The following is a 23,804-nucleotide window of genomic DNA, read 5'->3' on the forward strand; positions in this document are numbered from 1 at the left end:
AGAACCAAGAGCTGACCATACTGGTCAACAATAGGCGAAAAATTGGTTTCGTTGCTCCAAAAGATAACCAGGCCGCTAAAAATCATGATAAACTGTTCATGCCAAAAATGAAGCCGAAAGTCTATAACAGAATGGTTCAACATTATGCCTATAACAAGACATATAAAGAGTAATCGATTGCATTCAAGATAAATTAAGATTTCCCAATCAACTCCCGATAAAAAACTCTTAGTAAAAAATGTGATTACTTACGGGGCACCTACTTAATAACATCTTCGTGTTGAAAAAATGTCAATATTTCTGACCAATGGCACCAAGGTTTGTTTTTATTTTATAGATGATGTTGCTTTATAGAAAAAACAATAAACTATCATCTGGGGCTGCCGTATTTTCTTAATTGGCGCGTATATTTGAATTTTGGTCATGTATTGGTGCTTGGTCAGCTAGTGGTACATTGACCCTATTCTAAGAATGTATTTCATGACAATACTTAATTATGTTCGCATAAAACTCTTTAAAATGTAAACAAAAGGTTTGTGAGAAGGTAATAAACCTGTAAAATAACAAATTTTGATGGTGATACAGTGATGTAGCTTATGTACCAGAAAACATTATGCTATAGCCTGTAGAGTGTAGGAATACCAAGGAATACATACTTAATTTTGCTCAAGGCCGGGTGAAATCCCGCGGCACAGCTGATAGACCATGACCACAACCATGACCAACACGATGACCAATATTATTTACTCTGTTGTTATCAAAGAGAATTTTTTAGAATGTCATTGTCTCATATGATATCTGTCAATATTGAAGTTTTGTCTGTGGTTCGTTTGTTTTCTCGTTTCTCTTCTCTGATGTTTGTGAAATAAAGTGAATCCTGAAACTGAATCCGATTTAATCTTGAGTTTGTGTTATTGAAACTCCACCAAAATGTCCATGTTCCCAGGAACTGTGGCGTTTGACGAGTTCGGCCGTCCATTTATTATTTTAAGGGATCAAGATAGGCAGAAAAGGATAACCGGTATCGATGCACTGAAGGTAGCGATAATTTTAATAAATTGATATAAACTCCTATAATTCGTATTTAAACTAAAGTATATACTAAAAATTTTACATATGCATACATAATTACACATATTTTGTCTCATGAAATCACATAAATAATAGTAACCTTAAATAAAATCGAATATTTCGTCTTTTTACACAGAATTTCTTATTTCTATCGCTATAATTTGTCCTTAATTTATTATTTACCTTATAACTCATTCGGATAAACCCAAAAAACAGCTACTATCCCATAAAAAACTAACAAAAAACGATAAAAAAGATTCAGGTGTTTATGAAATGAGTCACATGATGGTGAAGAAATGTCAAATTTATGATGAAGTTTCCTTTATTTTCTTGATAGAATAATGACGAAAAATAGAAGACACATAACACGTACAACTAATTTGTATCATAATAATATTTTCTTATGAGTTAGGTTATATAGGTATTATTTGGTTCATGTAAAAACAATGGTCTAACTAAGCAATCAGGAAACTATGCTCAGAACACTTAACTTAAATAAAATTAGCACAAAAACAAAGATACCAATGATGTTTATAATAATTCCTACATAATGTGATGAATTTCATTGATATTATCCATATTTTATTCTGAGCCCAGCAAGCACAAAACACCATTATAACAAACTTATGATAGCACGAGTTCATGTACAAAGCATTATAACCAAATCGTATATCGGCTGTATTTCTTTTATACGACTCTTATAAGTAAAATTTGGGCCCCCCCTTTAGACAGCGTTGAGCTATACAAAGGCAATTTAATAGCATTATAATCATCGTATTAAATCATTAATTAAGTCAGTTATGAGCACATGAATAAACAAATGGCATTTTTTGCGACTTCATTACAGTTATTATATAGCTTTTAAAATTACAATCTGTTATTAAAATTTCATAACAATGCTAACTGTTGTAATTCCTTTGTAAAAAAGAAAATCTTATGATTTTAAAAATATATTGATCTGTTTTTGATCGTGCAACGTTATGTGGACTTGAAATATTTAAATGTGAAAATTAATATTGAATGATGGGTAAGTACCGCCTGTATTTCTGAATGTTTTGAGTGAAATTAGCTGCGCGCATCAGTTTGTCGGGTGAAATATACATGTTATTGAGAAAGAATACACGCGCCCTCGCTAATATACTTTATTAGTATATATTTTTTTTATATAATATAACCTATTTTAAACAAATATCACAAAATTTAGATTATAGCAATAGTTTTAACAATTAAAGTACCTTATAAAGGTATTGGTACAAAATACAAATGATTTCATTCCCTTTCTAGTCAGATCTTAGTAACTTGTATTATTTTTGTAAGATAGGAAAAGGAAAGCAAATGGCGACAAATGAAATTAAAGCTTTAGGCATTTGACGATAGCATAATAGTGCTGTTAATTTTAATATGGCTCGTCACAAAAATTAGAGCTCGTATAATAGTGTAATACAAGACACTTATTATGTTCAGCCATATGACAGCACTTCGGAAATATGTTATAATTATAGTCGAGCCAATTTAATAGGCAACATTTGACGTCTATCAATTTTATCTTCGAAGAGAGGTAACCTGCTTAAAAACATCGATTAAAGTGTATTAATCGATACGGATTTGAAACATTTGTCAATCGAATTTATTAATTTATGATGATTTTTATTCACAATTAATCAATGCATTCGATTCTAGATGTCAGATTTCGATTTTTAGAGTAACGTCTCTAGTATTTAAAAAGAAAAAAAGGTTTATTGACACAAAATTGTAGCGACGTCAGTTTTTTAATTCAGAAATTGTTTATTATGTTTAGGATGGTTTATCAGTAAAATGAAATCTTAAAATTACTTGTATCGGTCATTATTATTATAAATATGTAATTGTAATTGAAAAAAGTTAAGCAAATGTGCAGTTCTAACAAAACGAAATATCATGTTATTCTATGTCGTCGTTACTAGGTTACGTTGTTGAATTTTGTTGAACTGTCAGATGTTGCCTATTAAAATGGCTCTACTATAGTGACTGATTTTATCGAGCTTATCAGGGAACCGTAATTACTTGGTATAAAATAAATAAGCCAAGATTTTTAATTAAGCCATTTAAAAAACCAACTTGCTTGTTCTTTTCAGAACCAACATGCCCTGCAAAGTAAAGCGTTTCCCAACATAATATGAAGATGCCGATGAAGAAGCTTTTTTTGTTTACTACAATTATTATTAATAAAATTAGTATACTCCTTTTTAAGTTTTCATTTGAATCCGCCTGTTGTTTAGTTTTATTCAAAGCCTTTTTATCCATTAACCAAATTCAAATTACGATGTTATTAATACTCATAGTTCTAACAATACTTTTATTTCGATCAATATATAGCTATATACTGTAGAGATGAATAAATTTGAAAGAAAACGGAGCAAACGCATTAATTGTTATAAAGTCAATGTTAATATAGGATTAGCAATAAATTAACACAATAATGGACTATTATAAAGCTTTTATTCTTTAAAAAACCAACATACGTTCAAAGGCACTATAAAATAATTTATTTATGCTTATTTAGAGCGTAACGTTATTAAAATTACCAATATAAGATAATAGTCTTACTATAAGTTTGAAAGCTGTTTTAGAAGCTGTAATTTAGAATTATCCTACGTTTATTTAAGATTTTTGACATTGTAACAATTTTTTGGTAACCATTATATAACAGTTAGCATTATTTGATGAAGCAAATGCCTTTATAAAGTACTTATATTTGGATAGTGACGATTTAAATAATTAATATAACTTCAAGTCATAATTCTGTATATATTTTTGGTTAATATACAAGTTATGTGCTTGCTGGGAGGTATCTTAGGTATAGTTTTAATTGAATATTTCTAATTTACCCTAAAAGAAACAATGTGAAATATAAAAATGTTATTTAAAATATATATTATGCCATTATTATAATGCCATGTACATTTCATTGTTCTTTGTTCTAAAAATGCAGTAAGTTTTATTATTTTAATTTCAATGCTACATAACATTTAAGTATACATTCTTGTAGCAATATTAAATTATTCCAATGTTCCAGTCGCACATCCAAGCCTCTCGGCAGATCGCCACCATCCTCCGTACCTCCCTCGGTCCACGAGGCTTGGACAAGATGATGGTATCATCTGATGGTGAGGTGACAGTCACCAACGATGGTGCGACCATCCTGAAGCTGATGGATGTTGATCATCAGATTGGCAAGCTGATGGTGCAACTGGCCCAGAGTCAAGATGACGAGATTGGTGACGGTACCACTGGTGTTGTGGTGCTTGCTGGTGATTATTCAATGATTATTTCATGTTTTGTACAATTTATTTGCTAAAAATGTGGTTACACATATAAACAGAATATGTTATTAGATATCCTGTTATGATATATTTAATTTTTCAGTCCAAATCATCAATTTATTGGCATGCAAATATTAATAATGCTGTATCAATAAATAAAATGTCTATCATATTTGTAAACAACTTCATATTTGTATGAATTTTGTTAACGATAATTTGTACAACAATAAATTTGTGGATGTAACAATATGTATACAAAGGGGTTTGAAACTTTTTGTATGGACGCTGGCATATCGACCCGCCGCCATTTTTATTTTTTTTCAAAATCGCTGCGCACGATTAAAGTGGTATGTATGGATAGAGGACACATAGACGAACAAAAAATGTCTCATAACATAGTACCCTAAAGCGTCACATTACCGAGATATTTGGAGGTAAATATTCACTTATGAGTATGACAAACACTAAAAATAGACTTATTACGTGTCTATATGCATAATATTATCTCCAAATAATAACTCCCAGGTAGATTATTATTATTACAGGAAGAAAGTAGGTATTCATTACATTACTTACATTTTTATGTAATGTATGTATGTTTTTATGTAATGAATCTACCTACTTTCTTCCAATAAACTGATATTTACCTCCAAATATCTCGGTAATGTGACGCTTTAGGGTACTATGTTATTAGACATTTTTTGTTTGTCTATGTATCCTCTATCCATACATACCACTTTAATCGTGCGCCGCGATTTCGAAAAAAAAATCAAAATGGCGGCGGGTTTGATATGCCAGAAAGTTTCAATGCCCTTTCTCTTTATTTTAGTTTTTAGTTCTGTTATTAGTATACATATAATTAAAAATTATCGAAAACATATTTACAGACATCGTTACACTACGCCGCAATAGCTATAGTATCAAATCGTGCCTCTTGATTGACTTTTTACTATTCTATATTTTTTTTTCAAAATAACTAATAAACATTCAAAATTCCAGGTGCCCTCCTGGAGCAGGCCTCCAACCTTCTCGACAAGGGCATCCATCCGATCCGCATAGCCGACGGCTTCGAAATGGCCGCCGCAGCAGCGCTAGAACACTTGGACGGCATCAGCGAAGCGTTCCCCGTGAATAAGGATACGAGGGAGCATCTGATTAAGGTTGCCATGACGACGCTCGGCAGCAAGGTGGTTGTCAAGTGCCACAGGCTGATGGCGGAGATTGCTGTTGATGTAAGTTTTTAGTGGTAAATACTAAACAGAAATAAGTTTTGATTATTCTATTGTACTGTAATTATTGCAGAAATGTTGAGTAGAAAAGTAACGATCAATCATTATTAGAAGCATATGGAATCATTATTTTACAAATTAGTATAAAAATTCGTAAAAGTAATAGTTACGTAAAAAGACGCTTGTATTATGTTAGTAGTTATGATCAATTTACAGAAACAACATGATAAAATAGTGAATGTCATTTAAATTGTACCTAAATTTTCGCAATTTGTTTTATTTTAGCGCAAATTAATTAGTTTTTCTTCTTCCTGACAATTAAGAAATCATTAAAAAAAGAATTGTTGAAATCAGTTAAGTTGTTCATTTTTTAGGCATTGATAGGGATTAATTTTTATATACCTATAGAGATTATATTATTTTTATAGTCATTTTTGCCATTTTTCTTACGTAATTTGTACCTTTCAGGCGGTCCTCTCCGTAGCTGACTTGGAGAAGCGTGACGTTAACTTTGAGCTGATCAAGGTGGAAGGCAAAGTCGGCGGTCGCATGGAAGACTCTATGCTCGTGCGAGGAGTTGTTATTGACAAGACGATGAGCCACCCGCAGATGCCTAAAGTTTTGAAGGTGATTAATTGTATATTATGAAAAATATTATTTACTGTGCATTATTTAGCTGTGCAATAATTCAAGCAGAGATTGGCAACAAGGGATGTTTTTAGCACTCTTTCATACTAATATTATAGTATGAAAGAGTGCTAAAAACATCCCTTGTTATACGACGAATTATACGACAAATAGGCGAAACAAGTAGAGCAGTGGTGGCTCAGTGGTGAGACCTCGGACTTCGAATCGATAAGTCCGTGGTTCGAGACCAGGCGAGCGCGCAGGAAATAAATTGATTTTTCAATTTATCTGCGCATGTTGTAACATCACCACTGCTCGAACGGTGAAGGAAAACATCGTGAGGAAACCGACATGTCGAAGAATTAAAAAGTTCGACGACATGTGTCATCCGCCAACCCGCACTTGGCCAGCGTGGTGGATTATGGCCTGTACCCTCATAGGAGGCCCGTGTCCCAGCAGTGGGAACGTATATGGGCTGATGATGAATGATGAGGCGAAACAAAACACCGATGATGACTTCAATTTATTATAGTTTGTTGATAAATAATGATATCTTCCTTGGCTGTGTCTGAGGTGTTTGTTTCATTTGAAATAAGGACATTTGAAATTACATTAACAAAAAAAATCTAGTAATATTAAACATATTTTTTTATGTGACACAACCTTACAACAAATATCTTTTCTTCCAATTAATTTTTATTGAATAAAAAAAACTGAAATAAAATTTAAATAAAAATAAAAACACGTGTGTCACTCGGGGACTGCCGCGGTTGCGCTATTGCATGCTATGCCTTCAAGCCACACCTCCGCCCGTCGGAGTGGGGAGCGTGAGGTTTTTTCGTTACGGAATTTCTCGATTCGGTCCCCGCGCTCAAGGCCCTCGATAGAAGCTATGCAATAGCTTAACTACTCTATCATTTCCAGAACGCGAAACTAGCGATCCTCACCTGCCCGTTCGAGCCACCGAAGCCCAAGACCAAGCATAAGCTGCAAGTTGGCTCCGTGGAAGAGTACAGGGAGCTGCGGCAGTATGAACACGAGAAGTTCATTGAGATGGTGCGACGTGTTAAGGTGAATATACATTGTTTTTTCATTATTGAATTAAATGATAGAATTAAATTTTAAAGTTAAATAAATATTTTTATTTGAAGTTTTATTGTTAGATGAAATAAAAAATTCTACTTAACTTTGTAAGATTCTTCAGCGCAAGGTTTCGACTTATATTACTCGATAAAATTAAAACGAGTTTAAATTCTCGCGTGTACATTATTGTGAAATTAGTAATCTCAAATTCTGTAATCCTTCCTCTAATGTTTAAAATTTTTTAATTCAAGGACACAATGCAAGAATTTGGATACAAAATATGATTATTAACGTGTTATTACAAAAGCTTGCACACATCAATGATGATTCAAACTTTATGTTATATTATTGATACATAATGATATTTTCCTTGGCTGTGTCTGAGGTGTGTGCACGTTTAACAATTAAAGAGTATTTTCTTTGAAGAATTTTATTAGTACGTTTAGAAATCCGACTCGAAGGATCAATTGTTTTTAAACAAATCTAAGATAATAAAAAATATTGCCACAAGTGTTTGATTCATGTGAAAGTTCGTTTTGAAAAATATGTTAACTAAATTAACATTTTCCTACATGTAATACTTTGTTTGTAATAATAAGTAAATGCGGCAAAATTACCATGAAAAATAAAAATTTCTTACAGGACACAGGAGCGACCCTGGCTATTTGTCAATGGGGCTTTGACGACGAAGCGAATCATCTTCTCCTAGCTGAACAGCTTCCCGCAGTAAGATGGGTCGGTGGACCAGAAATGGAGCTCATTGCTATCGCAACTGGAGGCAGGATTGTGCCAAGGTTCGAAGAGCTGTCCGCTGACAAGCTGGGCAGCTGCGGTCTGGTGCGGGAACTGAGTGAGTTTTTGCTTATTTGATTTACTGTTATTGTGTAAATGGAACTGATGATGAGCAGAAATGTATAGAAAACATTTATGCCACTAGCTGACCCGACAGACGTTGTCCTGTCTTCGTGAAAATTCTTAAACCTGTTTGTGAAGTTTATTTTTCGGCTCTAAGTTATCGCATGTTCTCAATTTTTACCAGCAAATTTCTTGAAATTTTATTTCAGAAGATTGTAGCCGCTGACAATAATGAACACATTAAAATAAATCTTACTTGATGATGCTATGACTAACGGAAATAGAGATTATTTTTTATGTATAGAGATTATAAATTATATTATTTTTTTATTACAGCATTCGGCACGTCCAAAGACGAGATGCTTGTCATAGAAGAGTGCTCCAACTCACGTGCAGTGACCGTGCTCGTTCGCGGCGGGAACAGAATGATTGTGGAAGAAGCCAAGCGGAGCGTGCACGACGCGCTGTGTATCGTGCGCAGTTTGGTGCAGGTGCTGTATTCATATCCTACTAATATTATAAATTTATTAAGCTATTGCATAGCTTCTATCGCGGGCCTTTAGCGCGGGGACCGAATCGGAGAAATTCCGTAACGAAAAAAACCTCACGCTCCCCACTCCGACGGGTGGAGGTGTGGCTTGAAGACATAGCATGCAATAGCTTTACCGCGGCAGTCCCTGAGTGCCACACGTCGTTTTTTTTTTATTTATTTATAACACTTTATTGTCCAAACAAAAATTAGGACAGAATAACATTAAAATACAAAAGAAAGGCATAGTTTGTACAAGAGGCGGCATTATTGCTGAACAGCAATCTCTACCAGGCAACCTGATGGGAAAGGAAATAAATGCGAAAGTTTTTGAGGATGTGTGTGTGTGTGTTTGTTACTCTTTCACGCAAATACTACTGAAACGATTACAATGAATTTTAGCACACATATAGAGGGTAACTTGGATTAAAACATAGGATATGTTTTATCCCGGAAATCCCACGGGAACGAGTTTTTCTTTGAAAACGCGAGCGGAAAGCTAGTTTATTTATATTTGTATATTTATTACATTTAATTCAGCTGACAGACAATATATAACGACTAATGTACAGCCTATAGCTATAGGATTGTGGTCTACTAGCTGTAGACAAATTAATTTTTCAGGAAAAAATTAGATATTTTGATCAGATAAAAGAAGCCTATATCACACTCTACCTTACCAACTGTGTCTGGACACAAAAATCCTGCCATAAAATCGCTCTGTTGAGCTTTTATAAAATTACTCTTTTGAGCTTTAATAAAATCGCTCTGTTGAGCTTTTATAAAATTACTCTTTTGAGCTTTAATAAAATTGCCCTGTTGAGCTTTTATAAAATTGCTCTATTGAGCTTTTATAAAATTGCCCTGTTGAGCTTTTATAAAATTGCCCTGTTGAGCTTTTATAAAATTGCTCTATTGAACTTTTATAAAATTGCCCTGTTAAGCTTTTATAAAATTGCTCTGTTAAGCTTTTATAAAATTACTCTATTGAACTTTTATAAAATTGCTCTATTGAGCTTTTATAAAATTGCCCTGTTGAGCTTTTATAAAATTGCTCTATTGAGCTTTAATAAAATCGTGAAGAGCAGACGTCTCATTTCCATGTGATTTTGTTTCGACTAAGCAAGTAAAACACAGTTTTAGTGTAGGTATAAGAGAAAACACGTACGCTCGGCCAACGCCCAATGTGGGGGGCCTTTAATAATAGTTATTTAGGTGATAATGCTGCTCTGTACTGGTAAAATTTTATAGATATGTGTTTACAGAAACATTTATAGCTATGTGTTACAAGAATATGGCTAATAATATCTATAAATATTGCAGGACTCCCGCGTAGTGTACGGTGGGGGTGCTGCGGAGGTGTCCTGCTCGTTGGCAGTGGGCCGAGCTGCTGACAAGCTGTCTTCCCTGGACCAATACGCGTATAGAGCATTTGCTGATGCCCTAGAGGCTATTCCGATGGCTCTCGCTGAGAATAGGTGAGTTTTATTGTGTAAAATATATTTATTGCGTATATGTGGTTGTGTGTTGAAACATTTTTGTGGTTTGAGCATAAGATAGCCAAACATACGAAACATCACTGTATTATAAAGAGCAATTAACAATCTTTATAATAAAGAGCAATAATCAATTTATTAGACTTTAAATTAAATACTTATGGCCTTACTAATAAAATGTTACCCATTCGCTATGCAATGGATTAGTCATTGCAATAACCTGTCTTGTTTTTATGATTGACGTTTCACGTGAGCAAGAGCAGGACACAGCTATTGTATAAAATGGTAGAAATTTATCCATTGTTTAACTTTTTATTAGTAAGGCCGTTATATTTTTTTTATTTGAAGCAATAGAAAGTAAAAGTCGCCGTTTTATCCCGTCTTAGAATTTTATAAAACATAAATCTTTTGTTTAGTGTAGATTAACTCTTGCATTTAATGTTATATAGAGAAATTACATAATAAATAAAATGTATTCTATTCTAGCGGTCTATCGCCCATCGACACGCTGTCGCACGTGAAAGCGCGCCAAGCGGCTGAGAACAACAGCAATCTAGGTGTCGACTGTATGGGATTGGGTAAATATTATTGTTTTTTTTATAGATTGTATAGGTTTTTGTTTAAATAATATCGCCTTGTATATGTATATGTCGTGGCCATATAGTAGATTTGCTCACTTCATGAAATGATCGCATTGATGTGGGCAACACAGTTCGACCAGATCGTTAAATCGTCAATGTTTTAGGATTTTGTCATCCACATTTGGCCAGATCGTATAAAATATAGGGAGTCGATAAAATATTTAAAAAATTCGGAATATTAAAAGAATTTGCTTCTAATAAAAATTCTAATTGGGAATTAAGATGTTCCGAGCCGCCATTAAGTTTGAATCGTATTGTAGCTAGTGGTATATTTGAAGTGAAACTTCTTTATCGGGGTTGGAAAAAAATTTAGTGTAACATTTTTTCGTTACGCGCCATCTTTTTCTTTCCCTACCACGCGTGATTCTACGTATTTCTGTAAAGTTGCATAAAGTAAATTATTTTTTTTTAAATAAGGTCATAAAGAAGTTTCACTTCTTACGTGTGTACACTAGTACACGCACACATTTTTTTTTTGTTATTTATATATTATCTCTCCACAGATTCCAATGACATGAAAGCACTGAACGTGATCGAATCTTTACACTCAAAGAAGCAGCAGATCGCCTTAGCGACGCAACTCGTCAAGATGATACTTAAGATTGACGATGTACGCTCGCCCACGGATAATATGGAATAAATAATTATTTTATAACCTAAAGAGTTGTTTAAATATCAGACGTATGAATAATTATACTTTGGATTGGCTCGGTTGTATGGAATTGTGACCATTTTTAACACTAACCCATTGAGCCCCGAGCGACCCGCTCGGGCCACGACACAATAGATTTGTGATTATGAATAAGAAAGGCATGTAAATGCTGTCTTTTATGTTGAAAAATGGTTGTATAAAACTTTTGATAATTAGTTTTTAGCAATCAAATGCTTTGTAAACGAGAAATTTAAAAAAATCGAACCCGTGTCTTTCGCCGTATCGGGGCGAAAATTTCTCATTTCATATAAGAAGAAGGATTTTTCATTGTATAATTTTCTTATAGTATGGTGTTTTTAAGAAAAACTCGATTGGTTTAATATTCGTGGGAAGTATGTAAGGTTCCAATAGCTGGCGCTAGTAACACTGATGAAGGGGAAAGGTTATTTTTTTATTTATAATAAAATATAACCTCTTTTGATACAACTATGGTTTTTTTTGGAAGATGTAACTGGCTTTATGGAATTGTCTATGCCTGGATTCAAACGTTCTGAATTTAAATTCTGAATGCAAGGGGTAATTTTTTTTTATGAATGTCCAAGGTGTTTGTTATTCAATAAAATCGGTAATAATATCTTCAAAATGACTAAAATGTTGTATTTCTAGTTTTACTTAACATGTTATGTCACATACTTAGATGTACTGCGTATTATTTTATGTTTAATTTAATTATAATAAAAATATTTTAAACCAAGTATTGTTTTGCAATTTAACCTGACTAATGGCAGATTTTTCATTGGTCATCGAAATATCAGTGCTTTAAAAAAAACAAATAATTTTTAAACAATTTTTGCACAAAACTAAATACCCGCATAAGACAGTATAGGAATGTTAAATTCGTAAAATGCAATATAATAATATTTTGTGGTACTTGGCACCATTTAAATTTTTTATGACTGCTTGCATTTTTATATTAAGTTTGTGCATTTATGCAATGAATGGTGCGATTTGAACAAAGCCTTGAAGTGAATGCTTTATTGTCTTAATAAATTAATTAAATACTCGCCTGTGTTTTATTTCTTTACACTACTAGATATGCAACTAATACTGCTGTTCTTGAATTCAAATTTTGAATTGTTATAAATTATAATCTACTAGCTGCGCCTGTTGGTCTTATCGTGATTATGTATAGCTTTCCTCGATAAATGGGCTATCCAACACCGAAATAATTTGTGACATGTGTATAGGGTTTTGGTATGTGCTTGGTTGTCGTAAATAAAAACAGTCTTGTAAAAATATGTCATATCATTTTTATTACTTATGAATTATTATAGAACAACTAACTAGATACATATAATTAGTTATCTATTTTAAGTTTAGATATTTGATGACAACTGTAAAATTTAAATGTAATGCTGAATGCATACTAGTCACAAAAAAAGTAAAGATCGGCAAAAGCGGTAGAACAAAAAATTGCTAAATGGTTAATATTTTTAAATTATCTATTTTACTAGTACTGAAATTTTTAATTTCTCACAGTTTTTATAGTTCAGATAAAACATACATTCCACTTTCACTGCAATCAATAGAACTTGAGCCATTTACAGCATTCTTTCTTCTTCACAATGTTTTCCCGAATCCAACAATACAATATATTCAAACACCATGTTTAACGAGCGACAGCCTTCATTCTGAAGACTTCCTCGCTCGTTTCCTTCGTTATATATCGAATCTTTCAAACGCCAACGACTTCCCTTCCTCCTCATATTCCTCTTTCGTCATACAAAATGAATAGAAATCGGGATCTCGGAACAATAACTTTCCCCCCTCCCACGCGTAAGTAACAGGATTCTCCCCAATACGAACATTTACGTTAAAATGGTCCAACGCAAATGCACGCACTTCATTATACACCCTATCTCTAAAACCAGGGAATAACGTATTGCCTCCAAACAGAATTATATTTTCGAGCAAACTTTCCTTATTTTCTTCTGGACATGCATCTATAGAGTGCATAATAGCTTCTGATATTCCCATTTGAGGTATACCAACATCTGAAGGATGAAATAACAGTTCAGGAATACTGAATCGTTCATTGTTTAGCCGTAATGTTTGTTGTTCTAAGTCCTCGTCAGGTTTTACGACATCTCGGAGATAACCCCTCCGTAGAGTTGTATAATCAGGAAGTACATAATCTCTTACTATTGTATTTTCTGGAGCTGAAACAATTAATAGTTTTTAATATATCACAGCTTTACTACTACTAAGCTTAGCTTTACATGATACTATGAACATTTTAGATGTAAGGTACTGAAAAATTAAAGTTGTTCAGGTGTAGGGTCCATGATAAATATCAATATTAAGACTTAAAAAATGAGAGAAGAAAATTACAAAACAGTTTAAACTAAATTTACTGTCATAACATTCACTTGTTACACAGTACATACACTATTACCTACATATTTACCTTTCTTTCTTGCTATCTCCATATCTCCCATGAAATCCTGTGACACAAAACATGAGTCTTCTTTAACTTGGTTTATAACAAACCCTTCTTCCATTACATTCAACTGACGATATGACAAAATCTCTTTTAGATGATTTGTAAGAACTTTACCACCAACATCTATGCGTCTTATACCTTCCTTACACTTCTTGCCTTTTATATAAGGAACTATATATGTATTACTATAGCCAGAATCAACAACAACTGTACTTTCATTATTATGAAACTTTCTGTAATGATATTCAGCTAAATCAGTCGAATTTATACGCAATAGCGACTGGCATTCATACTCCTCGAAAAATATTTCAGTCATTGCCTCTTGTATAGAATAGAAATTGAATAAAGGTTCTGTAAGTATGAGAGGTGTTTCACTAAAATTAACTGGACAGCATTCTTTACTGAACATGTAATCCCAAACGTTTTTTTGCGTGTCCCAATTGATGAGGAAGCCTTTTTGAAATGGAAGAATGTAAAATAGTCCAGAGGCATCACGACATTCCTCGATTTGTGATCCGATAAAGGGTCTCCGTCGTTCAGACTTTGCTTTCATGATACAGTTAGGTACGATTTTTGGTTCCATCGAAGACAGACCAACCTTAGCTGTGTAAGCTCCATTGTCCAAGATGTAACACGCTTCACTCATCTTTTTGGTTACCGGCACAAACAGTAGGTACCTATGTGATTATTATGAATGTGGTTTGTTTTTCTGTATTAGATAGGTCGTAATTACATTCACATACTTTTTAGTCAATGCGTTATGCGATATATAATATTCTTAATAATAAGTAATCCACTCTAAAGAGATTTTCTCTAATCTTATTCACTGCTAGAAATCACAAAACACAAAATAAATAAAAGCATAATGTCAAAGTCAACCTATAATATAATACTTGCTCTGTGAAAGTCAAACTTTGCAATTGCAACCATAGAGTATTGCAACTAGAAATTACAATGATGAATGACATAAGCACAGACTACAGCTACAGAGCAAGTAATATGATATAAGCCATGGAACTATAGTCATACTGGAACCCAAACTCCTAAGAATAAATAAAAAACTGATAGAATGACCGCAAGTAACCCCTGTTTTCCCCATAGGGTAGCCAGTGTGATTGTAAATTTTTCCCCTATTGACGTGCATTAAAAATCGACTGTCAGTATAATAGGTCTATATGACAAAAATCATTAATAAAATCCACTAAAAAAATGAAATTTAAACGAGATTCATGCAAGTTTGCTTTTCCATTGAAATAACAAAGGTTTACAACTTTTAAAATGGATTGCTTATCGAGCACGCTCATAATTTTTTTCCCATATTTTGAATTATGTTATGAAAATCGTTGCGCGGCAGCCCCAATTCTAGGTGTCAAATAATGTTAACTGCAAAATGGCGGATGTTTATATTCATTTCGTGAGTTTGTTCTTGTATTTTGGAATTATTCTGAGCCAAAATTAATAGAAATGATTGTAAATATATTATGCGCGGTTGCAAAAGTGAGTGGCAGCCAGGATGTGATATTATATTTCATTCGTAAGTACAAAAAACCATCCATAAACTACGCTTCATGTAAAATTGTAGTTTAGTAATATTTCTACTTTAATTGTTGTTAAATCTGGAATAATAGATCGAAGTTGTGATTATAATGTTAATTTCGATTAGGTTTTTTCCATTTAACATCGTTATTTGCTTATTATTAAATGTTTCATGATTGTAGTAAATATTAGACTAGGGTGTCCATACTTTATAAAATTGTGTATATAATATATTTCGGTACGGTATTTTAAATGAGGTAAAATAAAAGGAGAAGTCTTTCTCCACTGGCTACGTCTTAATTGGCGTGACAGTTAATGGTATAAAAACGTTGTTTACTACTTTTATATAATGATATATTGTAAAATCAAAAACTCAAAGTACATAATATATAGTACCTACCTACTGAAATAGAAGCACTAGACAACAGCACAAATTTTGTGTTTTCTGTATCTAAATGACATTTTTTTATATTTTGCAAATAATCTTCTTTTCTCTTTACAGGTTTCCGTCCAATCTAGCGGAACGTAATACATGGCTAAATAGCTAAATATAGTAGAATTAAAAATATCCTGTTTTGAAAAAGCGAAGATATTATACAACATTCATTTTAAACCCGCACTTGGACAGTGCGGTGGATGTGGCCTGTAACCTCATAGGAGGCCATGTCCCAGCAGTGGGAACGTAATATATACGTCACGGGAAATAAAATGTATGGGAGGGTTTAAAGTTACATTTTAAGATATTTCTTGTTATATTAAAAAAAGTTATTATTGTTATTTTACTCATTAGGTACGTAAAGTTTCATATCGATATCAGTTTAAAGTTTTTTGATACCTGCAATAGTTACGGAATAATCACCTGTGTAATCGTTAAGTGTGCACTTAACGATTACACCCTGAATATAGCATATATTTTGTTTTTTATTGTATGATAGGGAAGCGCAAGACCACGATCTCATATTTCAAGTACTCTTAAAACTATTTAAATACTAAAGGCCCTAAAGGGTATGGAATAATAAAAATATTTTCAGTGAACCGATTTCGTTATTTTTTATTGTTATTGTATCTTATAATTTGCAAATTTGTAAAGGCAGTTGGCATTGTAATGATAAATAAATATTATTAAATTACATTGATCTTTTACTTCATTAATTCTTAAATCTAGTATTACAGTAAAATTTTAATACGAATAAAATTGATGTATCCATAATCTTTTCCTTAATATCCTGAATTTTTTATCTTTATACTCACCCCACGGAAATATAGCTATACTATATATATTTCCATGACTCATCCTAGCTAGAAAGAGACGGAGGGGAAACGATAATTTTCAAGGTCAAATTTCTTGACTGCACTTTTTCTTTGGGAGTGTGGGTTCCAGTATGTATATAGTTCCGTGGATATAAGCACATTATATGTCAAATAAATAGATAATAATAATTATTAAGGATTACACACAATTTTAACCATTACAAATTTAATCATTCAACAGCATTTCATCGTTTTTAGTTTCACCAAACGTAAAACGTCACATGGCCGCAAGGTCGAAGAATAAACTACCTGCAATAGGTACTTGGTAGCCTTCCTATATTACTTGCTCTGTGGTAGCCTTCTGAATCCATAATATTGCATGTTTTGGTAGTTAATACCATACTTTCAAATTTGAAACCATTCTTATTTATGTAGTGTGAACTAATAAGGGTTTTGTTGCTATTATAATATATTAAATTTTTTATCGATAAGAATGATATCTATAGGATTTGGTTTATTCATGTAGAAACACTTATTTTCTACTAGGTGAATAAATAAAACACATACATGATCTTCTAAATCATAATTTATTAAACATAATATACATTGTTCTAGCTTAACCTAAATACAACAGGAAATGTAGCTGCATCAATCTGAAAGGAAACAAAAAATAAATCAATAATAGTACCTATCTTAACAAATTGGTTTTTATTTGATTAGATTTTTGGGGAGTGGCTGGGGAGTGGATATGGCCACAATTGAATGCAATTTGTCTTGTTTTCCCACAGAATAGTTGAACTGTGCCAACTTAATAACTCAGCCCCCGGAATCATAGACACAATAGAAAATCTATTGTGTCGTGGTCCGATCGGTCCCTTGGGGCTCAATGGGTTAATTTGACTGCCTCCTCGGTGCAGTGGTTGACGGTCTAGAACCTCCTTGTCCCTAAGAAAATTATTGATCAGTGAAACAGATGTATGCATAATACATCTGCCTCTAACTCCACTTGGGGACATAGGACTACACTTCAATTTGACATCTAATTGTATGTGCGTTAATGTGCTGTTTTCTAATATTTATGGTTTATTTCTCAAAAAGTGTAAAAGACTTAGTTTTGTGCCCACATTTTCTTACTGAATTATCCAAAATTATCTTGTGAACAAGCATATTATCAATTACTTAAACTTTATTTTTAAAAAAAGCTTTGTAAATTTTTAAAATAAATAATTACTAGCAAGTGCTGGGGTATCCAAAGATACATTTAAAGAGGTAAAGAGTCAGCATTGTCTGCTACGGTGATATTATATAAAATATTATATTTAATAAGTCAAACAAACATACTAATTTCGTTTATTCTCATTCAAAAATCAATTTGAGACATTGATGCATTATACTTACAAATTAAGCCTTCTTAAGCAGTTGGTGGCGGGTGATGAGGAAGGGAGCTCCAAGACCGGATCCAATGAAGACGGTGAACAAAGCGGTCAGCTTGTATCGGTTGTTAATGTCGAATGGCAGATTCTAAGACAAAAATAAAAAGTAAAAATTTTAGGTTATTAAAAAGTTGACTGACAAAATTGGTTCGAAATATGAAATATATTTAACGATAGGTCTAATGAATGGCATTTAATTGATTGTCTAATTAATTATTAGACTGTATAAAACAAAAAATAAACAAGACAAATGACGATTATGTAATATTTTGAATTTAGAACTTACCTCGCCAGGGACACCTCCATGAGAATGGTTGCGGACAAAGTTGGTCATTACATTCCTACCAAGACGGTTAGCAACACGAGATAATGGAGCCTGCATTTTTATAGATTTACTGCCGTGAAGGTTTAACACACAACTTGGATCGAAATCAAATTTTCTATCTGCGTTCTGGACAAGAACTTTTTTTCTGAGAAACTACCATTGCGTTCAAAATTCTTTAACTCATGGTAGTTTTGGTTTCTATTAAAAACTTGAACGCATCCAAATGTAAAAGAAGCCGCGTGGACAAACAAATGAAACTAAACAATTTAATTTTTACTTTTTATTTACTTTGAGAAATTATATACATAATACTAAATAAGGATTTCTAATATATGTAAGTGTGCTGCACAGGTACCTGGAAAGAAAGTGAATAAAAATCATCAAAAGAATAATTACTGCGAAGAAGAAACGGCAATCACATCAGTTTTAATATTTAAAATCAAAATTGGCGATCGGAAAATTACATGAAATAGGTAAAACTATGAATTTTATGTTAATATTGCAGTTATTTACTAGTAAGTAAACCTATCAAATAAAATAATATTAACCAACAGTATTCTTAGCTAAATAAAAAGAAACTTTGACTATGTCGAGCGATTCCAAAACCCCCGTGAATCCCCCGTCCCCGTTAATATAGTCTTTAATGACGTCACATGTTGTAGTCTTTATAACATGTTTACCACACTTATTTTTTTAAGCTATTGCATAGCTTCTATCGTGGGCCTTGAGCGCGGGGACCGAATCAAGAAATTCCGTAACGAAAAAACCTCACGCTCCCCACTCCGACGGGCGGAGGTGTGGCTTGAAGGCATAGCATGCGCCATGCAATAGTTTTGCCGCGGCAGTCCCCGAGTGCCACACGTCGTTTTTAGTAATATAATTAATAATAAAAGATAAAGGTGTGATAAACTGTAAACATAAAACAGGCAACATTTACTATCTAACTACTACAACATCCTATGAACAATGGATCATAAAATTCATACATTAAATTGTATGCTAGCTCAAGGTTTATCTCCAACAGCATATTGGGTTTGTTCTATGTAATTTTAAAACCAGATAAAATAAAAGTTGGAAATAATAACTAAAAATACACAACCCATAAGTTGCGACTTTGTTTACATGGACCAAGATAGTAGGTAAAAAAAATTCATCACAATCCGTTCAGCCGGTTTATTGTGATCAAATAATCAATCTCAACTTGATTGTAGAATTATAGCGTGATGAGAAAGAATTTAAGTATTATCGTATCAATTTACTACGGACTGTCTGTTTTTAATATTGAAATAACCGATTTTTACTAAGTATTTCTCAAGTCAAAGTCTTAGTGTAAAAAGTAGAATAAATAGGTAATGATAAAAGGTGCTAAAAAAAACGGTTAGAAAACTTAATTATTGTTTCCTTATACGTGTTGGATCCGAATTGAATAGAGTACGAACTATATCGATTTTTCTTAGAGGACAAAAAGGTCAGACTGCCTAAAGATTGCATTTATACACGCCATAACGTTTGTATCGTAGTATTAATTAATTACAGTACAGCTATTAGAGTATGTAATTGCTATGTTTATACTTTATACGATAAAGTACCTATTATTGGCAAGTATAATATTTAGGTAGGTCAGTCCGTTCAACCGAGTCTGCTTGATTATAATAACTCTTGTGGAGTGGCAACGATGTTTGTATCTTTGAATCTAGCCAAAGAAATTTTACTTCTGACACGTATACTCGTGCGTTCTTTTTTAGTTTTATCGCGGTTCAACCTAGTCTTCATCCTGATTCACCAGGATTAGCGACTAGATAGTAAATTTAGAGAATGGATTTTGCGGTAAAATTAAATCTATTTTTGAAGTTTCTGAATTCGGCAAAGTAAGTTAGGATACAATTAAAAGCTATGATACAATAAAACATAACGACCCAATATACGATGAAGTTATTACTATGTCAACCAATTAACGTAATGGAAGTGAATACCTATAGTTAGACGCAAACATGTCAACAAGGATAAAAATACATTTTCCTTATAATTGAGCATCATATTGAGTCATCAAATAAAGCTTGGGTATTTCAGTTTTATGCCTATTGAGTGAGACTTGTATGAACCTAGCTTTTTCCCGTGTCTGCTTTTATTTGGTATATTATTGTTTTCAAATGTTTTTTGTGTCCAAACATTGTTATTGAGTTATTGTGTTGAATATTTGTTTATTGAGCTTTCCGCCCACGGCTTCGTACGCATAAACAAATGAAACTCTGCTTAGTTCCCATTCATGTGGGATTTCGGGTATAAAACCAGTTCTTAATAAAACTATCTTTGTAGCAAATTTAACCGAAATCAGTTCGGTAGTTAAGGCGTGAAGAAAAGACCGACAGAGCGATACCTAGATCGAATTACTTTCGCGATATTAATATTAATTAGGGGTTGCCGCACTTCTCTGTAGCTGTTTTTGGTTTGAAAAGAACATGAATGCTATAAAAAAAAGTAATAACTTACTCTTATTTATTCTTGTTCATTTGGTATGCGACGATGATGAAAGGAGCAGAAATACCAGTCAGCATGTAGAGGAAAAAGTTTGCAGTTAAGCGGTATTTGTTGTTAATATCGAATGGCAGATTCTGAAATGAGAAAAAAATATTTAAAAAAAGGTGAAAAAAGCGTGAGTTTGAGGGTTTGCTTGTTGCGTGATAGCTTTGTTGGTATTCCAATCTGGGACACTGATTTATGTAGTAACTTAAATCGATTGATAAGTAGGAGAAGATAACAAAATTGTTGAAAATTAAATGAAAATACATACTAAAAACTGTACTGTTTAGTGTGAACTGAAGTACCTACCTGAAAAAAAGAAATCGCAGTACCTACAATTATTTAATGCTATTTTATTTTAAATCGTGAATAAAGTAACTATTTCATGATAGTCCTAATAACTCAAAATTATTAATCATAATTATATATAACTAGCGGTCCGCAAATAAATACATATTTCGCAATAAAAGGTAGCCTATGTTCTTTCTCAAATCTCAGGGTCTAAAGATTATCTGTGCCAAATTTCATCAAAATCGGTCCAGTAGTTTATGCGTGAAAACCATACATACATAATTACAAACCTTCTTCTTTATAATATTAGTATAGACACGTGCGAGTTGGTTGAATTTTAAAATAATTTAAAATAATATTATAATACTAAAGTACATAAAATAATTGGTATTCAAGTTGAAGATTGGATAAGAATCCAGTCTACTTTATTTAATTTATGAATATATTATTTCATTATTAATAGTCCATAACAGTTAACTCTAAATTATAAATCAAAATTATTATATAACAAGAGTGTGAGTAAAAAGAATAGGTAGGTAGTTATCGTTACCGTCTATCATAACCCCCCTTAATTTCACATATCACTGAAAATTACGTAACAAACTTACCTCTCCAGGAACACCCCCATGGGATCCATTTCTGATGAAATTCCTCATAACATTCCTGCCAAGGAGCGTCGTTCTTGCCACGGTACCCAACATTTTAGCTTCAAATTTTTATTAAAAATGAGACCTTTACCAGGTAGATTAGATAAGGATATTGACTATCGACGGGTGTCGATACGAGCGGCCCGAGGTGTGGTGACTGATAAAGTAACTATAATCCGTTTGAATTCAATAGGTGATTTCATACTGAAATGTGAAGCCTGTTTACGCTTTTTCCTTAGTTGCCTTCCTGTATAGTTGGATTATTTTTCCTGTCCATCGTCAATGGATGGAATATTTATCTTTTTATTTATTAGTTACTGTTTATCTATTTATGTTCAATCAATATCATGAACCATTCTAAATAATACATGCTGATCATTCTATTTCAATAATAATATACTGTTTCCATTGATTTGATTTTAAGTTTCATACTTCTTTATTAATATTTCTTATATTGTTTTATGTACATTTTCAAATTTGTGTGAGTAATAGCTCAAGAAGATCCAATAAAACATATTTTGCCTCCCCTAAAATAATATATTTTATTCAATTTTTTTTATAAATACTTGTTATAATTATGATATTAAACGGATTTAAAACAAGATTTATTTTATGTTTATAGTTTGCTGTATCAGTGACTTAGGACATTTAAAAATTGAGCACAAAAAAACCAGTGCAAACTTAGCACCCCATCTATGGAATTTTGGGTCGAAAATGACCTTGATCGTTAGGTCCCCGTTAGGTCCTTTAAGGTCCCACAATTTTTTCGTTAGGTCCCCTTTAGTTTTTTTTTTTAATAATTTTTTAAATTTTAGGTATAAAAAAATGCAACTTTAGCACCCCATCCATAGAATTTTGGGTCAAAAATGACCTTAATCGATAGGTCTCCGTTAGGTCCTATAAGGTCCCACAATTTTCTCGTTAGGTCCCCTTTGGTTTTTTTTTAATAATTTTTTTTTTAATTTTAGGTATAAAAAAGTTACACTTTAGCACCTCATCCATAGCAAAATTGGCTAATTTTATCAAAATCGTATTCTTTACCGTTAGGTCCGTATAGGCTCATCATTGAAATTGTTGAATTATTTATTTTATTAAAATTATAAAATAATAAAAACCTGCGCATGCGCCTTAGAGCATTAAGGCATGCGCACATCATACATAAACAGCGCGAAATTTAAAATGGTATCGTTTCATTTATTAAATAAATCTATTGTTCTGAGAGTGCTTATTTATTAATATATACACCATAGATTGACACTACTTAATACACTAATAGTTATTTTAATTCTAGGTTGAAAAGTAGGTTTTACATAATACTTAGTACATTATTTTGATAAAACTCGTAGGGTTCAGCCTGCGTTTGCAATGTAAGCGGAAAACATGTAATTTTTTACGACATCACATTAGAAACCTCAAAAATAACAGTACTTCTCCACTATTTAATGGATGTTATTATACATATAAACCTTCCTCTTGAATCACTCTATCTATTAAAAAACCGCATCAAAATCCGTTGCGTAGTTTCAAAGATTTAAGCGTACAAAGGTCAAAGTGACATAGGGACAGAGAAAGCGACTTTGTTTTATACTATGTAGTGATACTGATAGAGTCCGGCTAACGAATGAAAAGGCGGCAAATTCAAAAAATCATCATATGGTAACTTAGGTTATAGTTGGAAATAAAGTTTTGATACTTTAATTTATTATTACGAGCTTTGTTTTTTTGAGAGATTAACAACATCTTCATCTATATAATATTATATATATGTAATCTGGTACAGTTATCTGATACAGATAAAAAAAGAACAGCTAGT

At 32.5% G+C, this 23,804-nt stretch overlaps 3 protein-coding genes across 5 annotated transcripts; 1 reads left to right on the forward strand and 2 right to left on the reverse strand.

The window, feature by feature from the left end:
• Positions 1-810: 810 nt before the first annotated feature.
• LOC123703995 (T-complex protein 1 subunit epsilon) lies at positions 811-11,494 on the forward strand. The gene is made up of 10 exons (XM_045652225.1): positions 811-1,038; positions 4,127-4,361; positions 5,373-5,605; positions 6,071-6,229; positions 7,154-7,300; positions 7,955-8,162; positions 8,504-8,658; positions 10,020-10,174; positions 10,679-10,770; positions 11,337-11,494. The coding sequence occupies exons 1-10, from the start codon at positions 931-933 to the stop codon at positions 11,471-11,473; spliced, it is 1,629 nt and encodes a 542-aa protein (XP_045508181.1). The 5' UTR covers positions 811-930; the 3' UTR covers positions 11,474-11,494.
• Positions 11,495-12,772: 1,278 nt separating this feature from the next.
• Positions 12,773-14,842, reverse strand: LOC123703996 (actin-related protein 6). The gene is made up of 2 exons (XM_045652226.1): positions 13,953-14,842; positions 12,773-13,704 (listed from the first exon to the last, which is right to left on the reverse strand). The coding sequence occupies exons 1-2, from the start codon at positions 14,632-14,634 to the stop codon at positions 13,205-13,207; spliced, it is 1,182 nt and encodes a 393-aa protein (XP_045508182.1). The 5' UTR covers positions 14,635-14,842; the 3' UTR covers positions 12,773-13,204.
• A 2,501-nt stretch (positions 14,843-17,343) lies between these two features.
• LOC123703993 (cytochrome c oxidase subunit 7C, mitochondrial-like) lies at positions 17,344-18,687 on the reverse strand. Of its 3 annotated transcripts, XR_006753075.1 has the most exons (4): positions 18,495-18,687; positions 18,174-18,296; positions 17,672-17,720; positions 17,344-17,588 (listed from the first exon to the last, which is right to left on the reverse strand). XR_006753075.1 is itself a non-coding variant. In XM_045652222.1 (3 exons), the coding sequence occupies exons 1-2, from the start codon at positions 18,588-18,590 to the stop codon at positions 18,177-18,179; spliced, it is 216 nt and encodes a 71-aa protein (XP_045508178.1). In that variant the 5' UTR covers positions 18,591-18,687; the 3' UTR covers positions 17,344-17,428; positions 18,174-18,176. The 3 variants fall into 3 exon arrangements, 2 of the variants coding, with proteins under 2 accessions (XP_045508178.1, XP_045508179.1); XM_045652222.1 differs by lacking the exon at positions 17,672-17,720 and having other exon boundaries at positions 17,344-17,428; XM_045652223.1 differs by having other exon boundaries at positions 17,344-17,720.
• Between the last annotated feature and the right edge of the window lie 5,117 nt (positions 18,688-23,804).

Source organism: Colias croceus, chromosome 28, assembly GCF_905220415.1.
Source record: "Colias croceus chromosome 28, ilColCroc2.1".
In the NCBI taxonomy this organism is placed as follows: domain Eukaryota; kingdom Metazoa; phylum Arthropoda; class Insecta; order Lepidoptera; family Pieridae; genus Colias; species Colias croceus.

Excerpts from the sequence above, each read along its gene's own strand:
- LOC123703996 (XM_045652226.1), bottom strand. The coding sequence starts at position 14,634 with ATGAGTGAAGCGTGTTACATCTTGGACAATGGAGCTTACACAGCTAAG. Across the intron at positions 13,705-13,952 it reads GGAGATAGCAAGAAAGAAAG|CTCCAGAAAATACAATAGTA; the intron begins GTAAATATGTAG and ends TAATTGTTTCAG.
- LOC123703995 (XM_045652225.1), top strand. The coding sequence starts at position 931 with ATGTCCATGTTCCCAGGAACTGTGGCGTTTGACGAGTTCGGCCGTCCA. Across the intron at positions 4,362-5,372 it reads TGGTGTTGTGGTGCTTGCTG|GTGCCCTCCTGGAGCAGGCC; the intron begins GTGATTATTCAA and ends TCAAAATTCCAG. Across the intron at positions 8,659-10,019 it reads TCGTGCGCAGTTTGGTGCAG|GACTCCCGCGTAGTGTACGG; the intron begins GTGCTGTATTCA and ends TAAATATTGCAG.
- LOC123703993 (XM_045652222.1), bottom strand. The coding sequence starts at position 18,590 with ATGCAGGCTCCATTATCTCGTGTTGCTAACCGTCTTGGTAGGAATGTA. Across the intron at positions 18,297-18,494 it reads ATGGAGGTGTCCCTGGCGAG|AATCTGCCATTCGACATTAA; the intron begins GTAAGTTCTAAA and ends TTTTTGTCTTAG.